At 37.5% G+C, this 15,878-nt stretch overlaps 1 protein-coding gene across 1 annotated transcript in view; it reads left to right on the top strand.

The window, feature by feature from the left end:
• The window catches only part of mxc (multi sex combs), a 39,241-nt gene extending 27,673 nt beyond the window's left edge, over nt 1-11,568 (top strand). The window contains exon 8 of the mRNA XM_067783176.1: nt 11,001-11,568. Coding sequence (XP_067639277.1) covers nt 11,001-11,145 — 145 coding nt within the window. The 3' untranslated portion in view covers nt 11,146-11,568. The remainder of the gene's footprint in view (nt 1-11,000) is intronic.
• The last annotated feature ends 4,310 nt before the right edge of the window (nt 11,569-15,878 follow it).

Genomic DNA, 15,878 nt, shown 5'->3' with positions numbered 1-15,878 from the left:
TAATACAACATGAAACAAAATTTCAAGAGAATAACTGCATATCTTAACACTTGATAAAATTTGTAAATTACTACATATAGAAGTATTTCCTATACCTCTTAAAAATACAGTATTATTTAAACGTACCCGAAAATTTTTCTGACACCGATTCTTTGAGTAGCGAACATTCAGCCCCAGAATCAAAGTAGAATTGGTATACCTCACCAGATTGACTAAGTACTCCCTTTGGTTCAATTACTTCGCATACATCCACTCTTTTTTCAACCACGAATTCGCTGTTGTTTGCTGACTGATTGTTGCTTTTGGCACACTTTGACGCGTAATGTCCAGCTTCTCCACACTTGAAGCAAAGGAGTGATCGACCTTTTTCACCAGCTGTGTTACCGGAAAATTGATTTTCTTTGATTGATGATTTGTTGTTGTATTTCTTTAGTCGACAATCAGCGATTTTGTGGCCAACTTTTCCACAAAAATGACATTTTAAGTATGGTGATGGTTTGTGCTTCTTCAGTTCAGGCTGATTTTCAAAAGCAAACTTTCTTTTGCCAAACGCGAATGCTCTAAGCTCTTTTTGAAGCTCATTACGGGTTTTAATGTTTGTTCTAAATAATAAACGTTGTAAATTGTTATATAAACGAGCTGAATGTGCAAGAACCACGGCGATAGCTATTTCTTCTATAGTCTGTGATTTCCATTATGCATAAGTGAGGTTACTAGCCGAGTTGCATACACCGAAATGCACTCATTGTCATTTGGGCTCCCATTGAGTATATTCATGAGTGTAGCTGCTAAAGTCGCTATACCTTCAAAGCGTTGTACAAACAAATCCCTAAACTGCTGCCAAGTAATACCCGCAAAGCTTACTTGATACAACCATTGCGCAGTGCACCCCTCGAACGATTTACTGAGGGCAATAATAAGCGTACTGCCTTCCAACGGATTGTCTGCCATTATTACGCCCACAGTCTAGCACCAAGATATAGCATCTACAGCCATAACATCAGGGTTAAATTTCGGCAAAGTAACATGCTCATTTCTTGAAGATTTAGTAGGATTCATTGTTTTAAAAATTTCAATGAATTGTCGATTCTGCATCTCCAGAATTTGGCGCAGCTGCTCGTTATTTGCGCTCATTGAGGATGGGGGAGTCCATCCCACTTCTGATGTCGGGATTGGATCACAAACGCCATTTTGAATTTCACCAGATGCGGGTCAGGATTACAATTCACATTATAAAATTCGCCAGCCGTAGTCCCTTGGCCCTTGGCGAATAACTGTGCGTCTGAACAATTTAAAGCTTTTTACATTAATGAAAAATCACAAGCACTCTTCTATTCGAGTATTTTTCAGACAGGTTTTATTCACATACTTGTCTCTTTCTTACCTTTTCGGCACTTATAGCTTACATCATGGCGCACAGTAGCACGCTTGGTAAAGCATAATGCTTTCACCTCGCTCTTACATTAAAAGAAAGAATGTGATAACAGTTTACTTCGATCACATACAAATTTATTGAACAAGTATTTTATGCGCACAGTAGATCCTGTAACATAATACGCATATACTTTTACAGGGTCATTGATAATTTCGAATGACATTTAAAACATTTATAATAAAATTGTGTGTTTCACCGACACATACATGAATAGAAAGCGACACATGAAAAAAATCATATTTGTGGTCCCATTAGGCTCATATTTGGAACACATATTACATACATGAATAGAAAGCGACATATGAAAAAAATCGCCGCCAGGTGGCGCAAGGAACGAGATATTCCAAAAAAGCGTATTTGTGGTCCGACTAGGCTCATATTTGGAACACATATTACTTACATGAATAGAAAGCGACATATGAAAAAAATCGCCGCCAGGTGGCGCAAGGACCGAGATATTCAAAAAAATCGTATTTGTGGTCCGATTAGGCTCATATTTGGAACACATATTACATACATGAATAGAAAGCGACATATGAAAAAATCGCCGCCAGGTGGCGCAAGGAACGAGATATTCAAAAAAATCGTAGTTGTGGTCCGATTAGGCTCATATTTTGACCACATATTACATACATGAATAGAAGGCGACATATGAAAAAAATCGCCGCCAAGTGGCGCAAGGATCGATATATTAAAAAAAATCTTATTTTCGGTCCGATTTGGCTCATATTTGGAACAAATATTACACACAGAAATCGAAATCAATTCATGAAAAAAAATCCCGCTATGTGTGGCAAGGACCGACGTAATTAAAATACTCTTATTTGTGGTCTGACTTGGCTCACATTTCGAACAAATATTCCATACAGTCCGGTAGAAGTGATATCAAAATAGTTTGGAGTTCGAGGAGGGACAAGCATACGTGGCGCCGAGTAGAGTAGAGTCTTTGGAAGGATTATGTAACCTAGATTGTAACAAATTGTCAGGAAAGAGTCCTAGTAACAATGAGTCACTAAATGAAATAAATATAATGAGAAATAATAGGCCATTAAATAAAGACTAAAAACTAGAAAATGAAATATAAAAAAAAATTTTAAGTTAATCGGTTTTATTGAAAACAATACTTACATGAAGTAATAATAATACTAAAAGCTAGAAAATAAGTAGGTAGGTCCTAGGTACTAGTCATCACATTCCTCATCACTCTAGGGCGTTGATCAGACAATTAAATAAAAGAGCTGGACGCCTCAAATTTCTATTGATAGTCATATATACGACCAACTGAACTTTAATTAGGTTATGCTACGCCTCACATTTTTAGAAATTTCACGCGCCCAACGCTTTTATTTATTTTTCTGATCAACGTCCTACATTGACCGTTTAACTTAAAAATTTTATTTGGAATTATTTTTTACCAGCTTTGGTTAAATTTTGTACACCTTCCTCGAGAAGGTTGCTTTTCGTATATTTTTTCAATTTCTCTGACGGTATGGGCTACTCGAACTTAGTAGGGCATGTTGTGCATGCCATTAACCCAGTACCGTTCAACTAGACGCAATTCCGGGAAATATGGCGGGCTCTCCTTAATTAACTATTCAGGCGTTTTTTCGTGCTGTGCTGATGCAAAATTGGGTCATAGTAAAGATTATACAATGTGCTGCAATAGAAGGGTCTCAGACGTTACTTGGAGCTCTCATTGTTTTTTTTTTTATTTATTGGATATCTTGATGTTGTTGTTGTTGTTGTAGCAGTGCTTCCCATCCAATAGGTGCGACCGATCACAAATTGTCATCAATGTCCTCTAACGGGAGTCCAAGGAAACTCAACAGGGGTGGACCACAATGAGAGGATCCATAATACAATTAAAGGGATGGTTGGTGTCATGTGGGGACACATTACAAGCAGGGCATATGTTTTGTATGTCGGGGTTGATTCTGGATAGGTAAGAGTTTAACCTGTTACAGTACGCAGATTGAAGTTGAGCTAGAGTGACGCGCGTTTCCCGAGGGAGAGTATTTATTGGATATAGTGCCATTATGTTACAAGTACAGGTTGTCCTAATGCCTCCAGTACCGAAATTAAAGTAGCGTTTTACCAAACCAAATAATGCCTCCTGGGGGTAGATTCAGTAAGTGTGAGTTTTAACATGAACACTTTTTCTTCACATAATTTTAATGAAAGAAAAATGTACATTTCAAAACTCACATTAACTCATGACGCAATAAAACCGGACAGGTGAAGTCAGTAGTACAACAACAAAAGTTTAAAAAGGGAAGAATGAAAGGGATGAGGAAATTGAATGAACCAATTAAGGGAAAGTAGAAAGTACTGAAGGGAGAGAAAATGTGATAGGAAGAGGGTTAGACAAAGAAGAGGCAGGTGGATAGATAGAGAAAGTCAGAGTAATGCCTGTCGGGTTTGATTATATGGCTGGGAGTATTTCATGTTTGTCTAAACGTTTCCAGGGCTAGCCAGAGCTCTTTAAGTTCTGATAAGCCAACGTTATTTTGGCCATCAGGTAAGTTTATAAGTTCTGATTTCTTGAAGCATCGTTGCTATAAAACCTCTGCCGCTATATATTGTTTACACCAGCCACCTCTTACCGCCAATCCCAAGTTTTCGTATTATAAACCTCCCAGATACTCATCCGCAAATTAATGATATTGTTGCAGATCGTCCATCAGTCCATTGCTGTCAGCAGTCTGTTTCCATGATCCTTAGTTGTGGACAATATATATTAAGAAAATGTTTCAAATACTACAACAACAAAAATGCAATATCACCTGAAATGTTTATAACACGAAAATCTCAAAACGTAATTTTCAAAGAAGATCCCTTTTTGCACGCAATTTCTCAACTTTGAGTTCCCATATAAAAATGCTTCAAAAAGAATATTGCATTCCCCTTATAAATTGGCTTCCGGAAAAAATACAGCATTGGAAAATTTAAAAGAAAAATCACCATTATTAATTGGCGTTTAACCGCCCAGTCGATCTTAGCCGACAGGAATAATTTCTTAGCCTTTAGGATTTGGCGTATCGTAAGATCTGGTCGATTGTGCGATTACCAGGTCTGAAGCTGCACTTAAAAGGTCCCATCAGTTTGTTGACTTTAGACTTCGGTTTTTCTCGTAAAGAAATTCCGGAACCTAACATATTTTGATCGTTCAAAAGTTATGAGTAAATGAACTAATTAATTCACATAAATCTTCCATAAATTGCTGAAAATTTAGTTTACATCCACTATAATCCAATAATCCAATGTTTTTATAAAAGGGCAATTCATGAATGCTCGCAATTCCCTCGCAAAGCTCGCAAGCTCGGTAAACCTCGTAAACTTATATGATTATATCGTTTCATTGGCGAGGTTTTCATGGTTATGAGACAATCGTTGGTTTGAGTGAGCTGGTTAAATGAGCAACATATTAATTTTCAGTTAATTTTCAAGTAAGTTTGAGCTTTTGAATTGAGTACGATACGTTTAATACCGAGTACTTTCCCTCGATACTTATTTTGGTATCGATTACTTTACTCGATACTTTTATATGAGTACAGATTAGGGCGGCTCGATTTAAAAATCGCTCATTGCTCTGTGAAAATCGTATTCTGGGGATCAAAATAAGAAACTTTGCCGAAGGAACCATACCTCTAAAACGAATTCTGATGTCCCCCCTTTTCAAACTTTTGCCTGCTATGTCTACCTGCTATGTCTTGTGGTGGCTTAAAAAAAACAACACAAGTAATTTTACGATCTGCAATTGTGTCACAGTGATACCTTCATTTTTTAAAACGGTTGAATAAAAAACCCACACAACTATGTTTGCGACATGCAAATGCATCACAGTGATGCCTTGGTTTTAAAAGGGGGTTGTAAAAACGCTAATTTCTAATAATTTTTTTAAATTTCTTTTCTATTACTAAGTTAAATTCATTTTTTCATTTACATATGTTCTGACTAAATAAATTTCTAAAGAGAAAAATAAACTCCAAAAAGAAAAAACATAGGCATTTTTTCAAAATTTGCCCCTACGACCTAAGGGGGGGGGGGGGGGGGGGGGACATCAGAATTCGTTTTAGAGGTATGGTTCCTTCGGCAAAGTTTCTTATTTTGATCCCTAGAATATGATTTTCACAGAGCAATGGGCGATTTTTTTGCCTCCCCACAAATCGACGCGGCCTAGTACAGATATGTCATGCAAGGTGGTATCTTAACAACACTTACTGTGACATCCGTCGGTAAATTGCTGACGTCTTCTTCCATCAAAGTTTCGTAGATGTTTTGGTGCTCCTTGTTTTCCTAATATCAACCACTTTTTACTTCCTATTTTTTACAATATTTCAAATGTTTTTATTGATTAGGTAATTTGAATAGTTAATAAGTTTTTGTTTTGAAATGCAGCATTTACATTAATGTTCCAGTTTTAAATAAAATCAAGCAAAAATGTTCGACGCAAAATCTTTTTGTAACGATTTGTGCGGAGTTACATATATCGATGCTGATGGTCGTTTGTGTAGCACTATGGCGCAGTGAGGGGGAAAGGGGGTATCTTGCACCGGGCGCTACTCACAGGGTACGCCAAATGGTCAGCAAAGCAGAACTTCCTTTTTAATTTGTATTTTTATTATAACTGATTTTTGGAAACTATTGATTTCTGGAAAAAAATTTCTATACTAAAACACTTGCGACAGGTTGCGGAACAATTGAAAGCAGAGACGGAAACTATTATTCCTTTTATAATATAATTCCTTGCAAAACTATTAATTTTGGACTTGTAATATATTTGGATCAGGATAAAAATTATTTTCGGATTTTTATTACCTGAGTCCGATAGAACTAGCTAACTCGGACTTTTAAAAATAAAAGTCCGGAAATAAAAGTTAAATCCAGACTTTTATTTTTTAAGGCCAAAATAAAAGCCCCGCTTGATAACAAAAAACGGCTTATTGACCTTAAAAAATAAAAGTCCGGATTTAACTTTTATTTCCGGACTTTTATTTTTAAAAGTCCGAGTTTAACTAGTTCTATCGGACTCAAAAAATTAAAATACAGATTTTACATATGTGGACTTTTATGGAAAAAGTTCGAAAATAAAAAGGATGCATGGATTCGACATGATATTGCTATAGGGATATCTGAGAACTCAAACATTTTCACCTAGGCCAATTTTTTGACGCGGACTTTTTCGTCTCCGAAAAAAAATAATAAATATTTTCCGTCCCTGATTGAAAGCACATATCTTTTTTTCTTACGTTCAACGTTATGATGGGAATTATTAAAAAATGCTTTAACATAAACTGTCAAACGTGAATATGAAACACGATGGAGCGCCAGAATACAAGCGGTTAGCGTTATCGTGGATGGGATAGAGAATGTAGTAGAACACTTAGAACAACTAGCAGGGGACACTAACACCACAAGCAATACCAGAAGCGAAGCTACAGTTCTGTCGCAAAATATACTAAATTTTAGTTTCATAACATTAGTTCATTTCTGGTATGAAATCTTAAGAGGATTGATGACATGCAGCTCAGATTGCAAGATCCGGGGATGAATTTTAGAGAAGCGTATCATGATCTTAAATCCATTAATACCTTTAATTTGATACCTATATCGTACAAACACATTCTAGAGTCACCCCTGGTCCACGTTTATGGCGATATCTCGAAAAGGCGTCCACATATAGAACTAAGGCTCACTCCTTTTTAAAATACTCATTAACACCTTTCATTTGATACCCATATCGTACAAACAAATTCTAGAGTCACCCCTGGTCCACCTTTATGGCGGTATCTCGAAAAGGCATCCGCCTATAGAACTAATGCCCACTCCCTTTTAAAATACTCATTAACACCTTTCATTTGATACCCATATCGTACAAACAAATTCTAGAGTCACCCCTGGCCCACCTTTATGGCGGTATCTCGAAAAGGCATCCGCCTATAGAACTAAGGCCCACTCCCTTTTAAAATACTCATTAACACCTTTCATTTGATACCCATATCGTACAAACAAATTCTAGAGTCACCCCTGGTCCACCTTTATGGCGATATATTGAAAAGGCGTCCACCCATAGAACTAAGGCCCACGCCCTTTTAAAATACTCATTAACACCTTTCATTTGATACCCATATTGTACAAACAAATTCTAGAGTCACCGCTGGTCCACCTTTATGGCGATATCTCGAAAAGGCGTCCACCCATAGAACTAAGGCCCACGCCCTTTTAAAATACTCATTAACACCTTTCATTTGATACCCATATTGTACAAACGCATTCTAGAGTCACCCCTGGTCCACGTTTATGGCGATATCCCGAAAAGGCGTCCACCCATAGAACTAAGGCCCACTCCCTTTTAAAATACTCATTAACACCTTTCATTTGATACCCATATCGTACAAAATAAATTCTAGAGTTACCCCTGGTCCACCTTTATGGCGATATCTCGAAAAGGCGTCCACCTATAGAACTTAGGCTCACTCCCTTTTAAAATTATCATTAACACATTTCATTTGATACTCATAACGTACAAACAAACTCTAGAGTCACCCCTGGTCCATCTCTATGGCGATATCTCAAAAAGGCGTCCATCTATAGAACTTAGGCCCACGCCCTTTTAAAATACTCATTAATACCTTTCATTTGATACCCATATCGTACAAACAAATTTTAGAGTCACCCCTGGTCACCTTTATGACAATATCTTGAAAAGGCGTCCACCTATAGAACTAAGGCCCACGCTCTTTTAAAATACTCATTAACACCTTTCATTTGATACCCATATCGTACAAACAAATTCTAGAGTCACCCCTGGTCCACTTTTATAACGATATTCCGAAAAGGCGTCCACCTATAGAACTAAGGCCCACTCCCTTTTAAAATACTCATTAACACATTTCATTTGATACTCATATCGTACAAACAAATTCTAGAGTCACCCCTGGTCCATCTGTATGGCTATATCTCAAAAAGGCGTCCATCTATAGAACTTAGGCCCACGCCCTGTTAAAATACTCATTAATACCTTTCATTTGATACCCATATCGTACAAACAAATTTTAGAGTCACCCCTGGTCACCTTTATGACGATATCTTGAAAAGGCGTCCACCTATAGAACTAAGGCCCACGCCCTTTTAAAATACTCATTAACACCTTTCATTTGATACCCATATCGTACAAACATATTCTACAGTCACCCCTGGTCCACTTTTATAACGATATTCCGAAAAGGAGTCCACCTATAGAACTAAGGCCCACTCCCTTTTAAAATACTCAGTAACACATTTCATTTGATACTCATATCGTACAAACAAATTCTAGAGTCACCCCTGGTCCATCTCTATGGCGATATCTCGAAAAGGCGTTCATCTATAGAACTTAGGCCCACGCCCTGTTAAAATACTCATTAATACCTTTCATTTGATACCCATATCGTACAAAATAAATTCTAGAGTTACCCCTGGTCCACCTTTATGGCGATATCTCGAAAAGGCCTCCACCTATAAAACTTAGGCTCACTCCCTTTTAAAATTATCATTAACACATTTCATTTGATACTCATATCGTACAAACAAATTCTAGAGTCACCCCTGGTCCATCTTTATGGCGATATCTCAAAAAGGCGTCCATCTATAGAACTTAGTCCCACGCCCTTTTAAAATACTCATTAATACCTTTCATTTGATACCCATATCGTAAAAACAAATTCTAGAGTCACCCCTGGTCCACCTTTATGGCGATATATTGAAAAGGCGTCCACCTATAGAACTAAGGCCCACGCCCTTTTAAAATACTCGTTAACACCTTTCATTTGATACCCATATCGTACATACAAATTCTAGAGTCACCCCTGGTCCACCTTTATGGCGATATCTCGAAAAGGCGTCCACCTATAGAACTAAGGCCCACACTCTTTTAAAATACTCATTAACACCTTTCATTTGATACCCATATTGTACAAACGAATTCTAGAGTCACCCCTGGTCCACGTTTATGGCGATATCCCGAAAAGGCGTCCACCCATAGAACTAAGGCCCACTCCCTTTTAAAACACTTATTAGCACCTTTCGTTTGATACCCATATTGTACAAACGCATTCTAGAGTCAACCCTGGTCCACTTTTATAACGATATTCCGAAAAGGCGTCCACCTATAGAACTAAGGCCCACTCCCTTTTAAAATACTCATTAACACCTTTCATTTGATACTCATATCGTACAAACAAATTCTAGAGTCACCCTGGTCCATCTTTATGGCGATATCTCAAAAAGGCGTCCATCTATAGAACTTAGCCCCACGCCCTTTTAATATACTCATTAATACCTTTCATTTGATACCCATATCGTACAAACAAATTCTAGAGTCACCCCTGGTCCACCTTTATGGCTATATCTCGAAAAGGCGTCCACCTATAGAACTAAGGCCCACGCCGTTTTAAAATACTCATTAACACCTTTCATTTGATACCCATATTGTACAAACGCATTCTAGAGTCACCCCTGGTTCACGTTTATGGCGATATCCCGAAAAGGCGTCCACCCATAGAACTAAGGCCCACTCCCTTTTAAAACACTTATTAACACCTTTCGTTTGATACCCATATTGTACAAACGCATTCTAGAGTCAATCCTGGTCCACTTTTATAACGATATTCCGAAAAGGCGTCCACCTAAGGCTATAAACTACTAAGGCCCATTCCCACTCCCCACTCCCTTTTAAAATACTCTTTAACAACTTTCATTTGATACTCATATCGTACAAACAAATTCTAGAGTCAGGCCTGGTCCACCTTTATGGCGATATCCCTAAATGGCGTCCATCTATAGAACTATGGCCCACTTCCTCTTAAAATACGCTTTAATACCTTCCATTTGATACACATGTCATACAAACACATTCCAGGGTTACCCTAGGTTCTTTTTACAACATGGTGATTTTCCCTTACTTTGTCTCCACAGCTCTCAACTGAGTATGTAATGTTCGGTTACACCCGAACTTAGCCTTCCTTACTTGTTCTCATATAAAATAGCATGGTTAATCCCATTCCCGCGAAGTAATGGCATGAAATATTGCTTGATAGCATGTTTTGAACCTTCTTGTTACTTCTAGTCACCCAGCGGTATAAAAAATACTCTACGAATGCCCTTATCAACAGCTTTCATTTGATATCCATATTGCATAAACACATTCTAGTGGTACCCGGGTCCACGTTTTCATCTCAATACCCTAGCCACCCAGCGGTATGAAATATAGTCTATAGCCTATTCGGGTACATAGATAATATACTTACAAAATTTTATAAAAGTCGGTCCAGTAGTTTTCATGTTTTAAGCATCTGAACATACACTCACCACGATTCATTTATATATATATAAATAATAGCAAGGACAAGTATGGATCCTAATGTCAGCTTAAACGTATTTTAATTTTGCGCTTGCACGCCACTACCATTCTCGAAAACTGTACCGAATTCCAGTCGAGATGCTAAGTTTAGGCCTAGCCAAAAATTTTTCGTATAAAGTAAAATTTTTTACATATATATTATCTAATATTTACTCCATTTTGTAGAAAGCAAGCAACGAGTAGTGCTGATAAAAAGGGAGAAGCGATAGCATCAACATCTGCAACATCACCGCCAGTAGGTACTACAGAAGTACTTCAGATGGACGATATCGAATCGCTGCTTTCACATCTACATGGAACTGAAAAATAATTCAATTAGAAATTGTGAACATATTCATATCAAATACTTCGCAATTTCTCCATCGCATTGAATAATTATTTTACTGTTGTAAATAAGTAAAAAAGGATAAGCTGACTGGTATACGTATTCGAGTAAATGCTGTGATACGTTTCGGTACAATTGCGTTATGCTTAAAGTTTGCGCCTATGTACTGTGTTTATGGAAGAGGTCACGGTATTATTGTAAATTTATAAGCGTTTAGTAAGTCAGCTGATTAGTATTGGCTATAGGTGACGCCACTTAAGTTAATGTAAATTTTTTTTTTCTAAATCTAAGCAACACTACTTTTATTCGTTTCTCCGTGAGATATATAATATTTGTATATGTATGTAAATGCAAATGAATGCAAACCACTATAAACAAATATACCATTATTTGTGACTAAAAGCTAAATACTTATAATTTCATTTTGATTAATCAAGTAATCGATTAACTGAACTGAATTGATTATTCAAATTACTCGCTTAGGCCGGTTTTTTTCAGTCAGTGTGAGTTTAAATTTCAGTTAAAGTTGACTAGAGTTTAACCCCACCACTTCGTCCGTTTGAGCTGAGATGAGCAGCAAAAATTTTATGTTATCGCACAAAGTGGCAAGGTTAAACTCTAGACAACTTTAACTAGAGTTTAAACTCGCACTGAAACACCAGGCATTAATCGAATAAAACATTATCCTAAAAATAATTAATGTTTTTTCAAGTGTTATCTTGATGAAATAACTTCGCTTAAGCAGTCATACTTATTAGCCGTGTTTTTTTTACACGCGTATACGTTTCCTTTGCGCGTGAAAAAAAAACGCCTATCCTCGCTTAGATGCTTAGATGCTTAGGAGACCAATCTAGCGGCTGTGGTTAAACAACTAGCTACAGCAACAGGGCGTACCGAAAAGCGGAGACAGAACCCTCTGTTGTATTTCTGTGTATAACATATAGCTGAATCAGTTGTGATAAATAGTAGACGCGCATAGAATACAAAGAACTAGTGCAGAGGGTGAAACATAGACACATATTTCAGTTACATCTGAGTATGATGCGTATTGAAATTTAGTAGTACTAATTATATGCGTAGCAATTTCAGAGGTGTATTTAAAGTTTGTCGCTTAGCAGTCCATATAAAGTTTAAGCGTAAACGTATATAAATGAGAAAAAACAGCTATTATTATTGTATCGAAATATATAGGTTACACGTTAATACTTATGTAAAATTTAAAGTAAAATGTTAAATATAATACAGCCAAATTTTGTACAGTTTTACCATGCAAATCTGCTGTACAAATGTCGTGTACTAAGTTTGAAAAACGTCAAATCGTAAAAGTGTATAAGTCTGCTAACAAGCAGCAAAACTCCTTGTCAAGCATATTTTTCCTTGATATAGTGTCAACCGATCTGGCATCGCCCTCTGACCGGCAATGCGGAGAAGAAGAAGATACTCAATCGTCGGTTGAAATATGAAATGCTTTTCTATGTAATACATGAGTCTGTAACATATACTTGAAACGTGCGGTTGTCCGTAAATTAAACGGTATTGAAGCTAACATTTTTTATATTTTATTTATTTGGAATATCGTTAGCTTAATGTGAAAATGTGCTAAGTCACTTTTTACGAATTTTACAGGAGACGAAAAAAACTGAATAATTGAAATAACCTTTTTTTCAAAACTGTGAATGAGAATACCTTAGTTGCAATACTTTTGAGTGTAGAAGCTTTGAAAAAGATAAATAAAAATCATGTATGCTAACCCAACAGCTATTTTATGACTTAGCACAATTTCCTCACTCAAAACAAATTTTTTCTCCTGACAGCACTTTTTACTCAATATGTTTCCCCAGCACTCCTCCCCTTTAATGTTTGAAATATAACACTAAAACTATATATTTCACAAAAAATACTATTTATTTGTGAAACTATTTCTAACTATTGGCGGCCACCGTGGTGTGATGGTAGCGTGCTTCGCCTACCACACCGAATGCTCTGGGTTCACACCCCGGGCAAAAAAACAGCTTATATAAGTTTAAGCTTGAATTGTTTTCTATTTTTAACTAGTCTGGAAGAAAACATGTAGTTATCGACATGTATGAATTGAAGTAGATCATAGTCAGCGCAAAGCATTTATCATACACCAAAGGCATGTATCAATTGGGTAAATCCAATTTCAAGGGGTTGCCAGCACAATATATAGCTTCTCCAAACCAATTTTCAACTCACCTAACCATAGCGAATCCTGTTTCATTGACAGCCGAGGCTCTGGCGACCCCAAGTTCCTCATGGAACTAGGGGGTTGGGAAGGCCGTATGGCCTAGAAGGTTTAATGTAGTCATATAAATCGTTCCCGAGATGGTGGAGCTAGTAGTACCTTAATAGTGCTTTGTTACCGGAATGTACCGGATCTATATCCGGCAAAGGGCCATCAACATCGGTAACACTCCTCAAAGTCTTCGGGGAGTGTCTTTATCGTTAATACAACAACAACAACAAAGCATTTACTTTTAAACTGAATGTATTAAGGTATTTGTTTAACCGGATTTAGGTCCAATTTTTAGTATTAAAACACCAAAAATTGTTTTTTCTTTAGTTTACCAATATATTTCGGTTACACACGGTAACCGTCTTCAGGGCTTTGAAATTATTTTACACGTCTTCGCTGTTTAACGTGGAGCTAGTCACTAAATAATAATAAATAAATAATAAATAAAATGCGCGCAGATAGAAATGACTAGTAATTCAGATTGATATTATTGACAGGTTGACTTAGTACATTTTTTTTAACAGCTGACGACTTAGCACATTTACACATCATTGCCCAAAGCACGTAAAAATGAAAAATTTAAATATTTTTTTTTTGTGATCGATGTATTTTGAATTCAGTTTTGAAACTGCATTTAAATAAAATTTTTCAAAAAAAGTGACTTAGCCCATTTTCACATTATAAAAAAAAAATGTAAGGCGCGATAACCTCCGAAGAGATCTAAGGCCGAGCTTCTCTTCCAATTTGCGTCGTGCTCCTCTTGATTTTCCCTACAAATTGGCCGGACGGGACCTACATGATTTTATGCCGACTCTGCAAGGCAGATGAGTTTTCACTGAGAGCTTTTCATGGCAGAAATACACCCGGAGCGCTTGCCAAACACTGCCGAGGGGCGACCCCGCTTAGAAAAATTTTCTTCTAATTGAAAAATCTTATTTCTAAAATTTTTGACGTTGCTTTGCCCGAGGTTTGAACCCAGGGCATCCGGTGTGGTAGGCGGAGCACGCTACCATCACACCACGGTGGCACCCATTTCACATTAAGCTAACGATATATTTCTTTTGACAATAGTCAGAAGCGGTATGAATTCCAACGCCAATGTTAAATTCAGTGATTGGAAAGTGGACAAATTACGCGGAAAATTACATGAATTTGATTTGCCATGCAACGGCAACAAAGCGCAACTCGTAGAAAGATTACTCGAACATTTCGTGGAAGAACGCTACGCTAGCGCCGTGAACGAAAGCCTGCAAAACGTTGCAGCACAATTCGGTACAGGATCCGCGAATGCTACTGTGTGTAGTGAAGCAAGTGTTCCTCTTTGCCAATCTTCGCCATTCGCTTCAACGACGATGCATGGTGCTGCCGTTCTGGCACCAGTACAGTGGGAGGCAGAGCGAAGTGTACATTGGGGCGCAGAAATTGACGATATGCTACCGACGCATAATGGTAGTTCAATAGTGCTCCCAGAAATATTGATGCAAAGTGACATGGTAAGGCGCGCTCAATCGGCTGACACAATTGGTCGTCAGTATTGGGGTGCTCCTTCCACGAATTTGCAACCGACGCCATTTAGCAGCGCAGTCAGCAGCGCATTCATTTTTCTGCCTGACGATTGCTGGCAGAGCAACATGCATCGACGAACACACACATACATATGCTGTGTCCAGTAAGCAGTGTGAGTGTACATCAGCAGTGGCTGAGGCAACAAATAATTGTAGTTACATTAATGGGTATGCTAGAAATTCAACAAGGGTTGGTGGTACAACAAACAGCGAGTATATAGTGCCACCGGCAAGTGAAGCAAGTGCTTTTCATAATATACATACACATACGGGCAATGCGGCGCCGTATATGTCGTATTCTGAAACAAATAATTATAATCGTGGTAATGCTACGCCGAATATGTATGCTAATAACGAGCAGAGGTTTAACGAAAGACCATATTTTCATCGATCGTGGTTCGGTGAAGTGCGCGATATTATATGTATTTTGCCAACATTTGACCCCAGTAGGAAAACAATAACGTCGGTTCAGTTTGTGAAACATATCGAACAATTGCGAAGTGCCTACGGTTGGGACGATAAGATTTTATTATATGCAGTGCAAACAAAATTAGAAGGTGTGGCAAAATTATGGATTGATTGCGGTCGGACGTCGTGGTAATATTGACGAAGAATCGTTGGTTAAATATATAATAAACGGTGTTAATGACATAGACATGAAAATGAGAATAATTACACAAACAAAAGTGATGTTAAAGTTACTTGCAATGCAATCGAAAGGATTGAAGACGGTTTTACGATTAAGAAAATACAAGTGAACGGGTACAATGAAAGAGCATTTGTTGATACTGGAAGCAAGCGTACACTGATAAAAAAATCATTAGCAAACAAAATCGGAAATAATAAACAGTGCTGTGTGATACTCAAAGGTTCGAAGGCTGTTTCGCGGAAAAGAA

This window comes from Eurosta solidaginis, chromosome 4, assembly GCF_040869045.1.
Source record: "Eurosta solidaginis isolate ZX-2024a chromosome 4, ASM4086904v1, whole genome shotgun sequence".
In the NCBI taxonomy this organism is placed as follows: Eukaryota; Metazoa; Arthropoda; class Insecta; order Diptera; family Tephritidae; genus Eurosta; species Eurosta solidaginis.
This window is presented reverse-complemented; position numbering and strand designations above follow the sequence as displayed.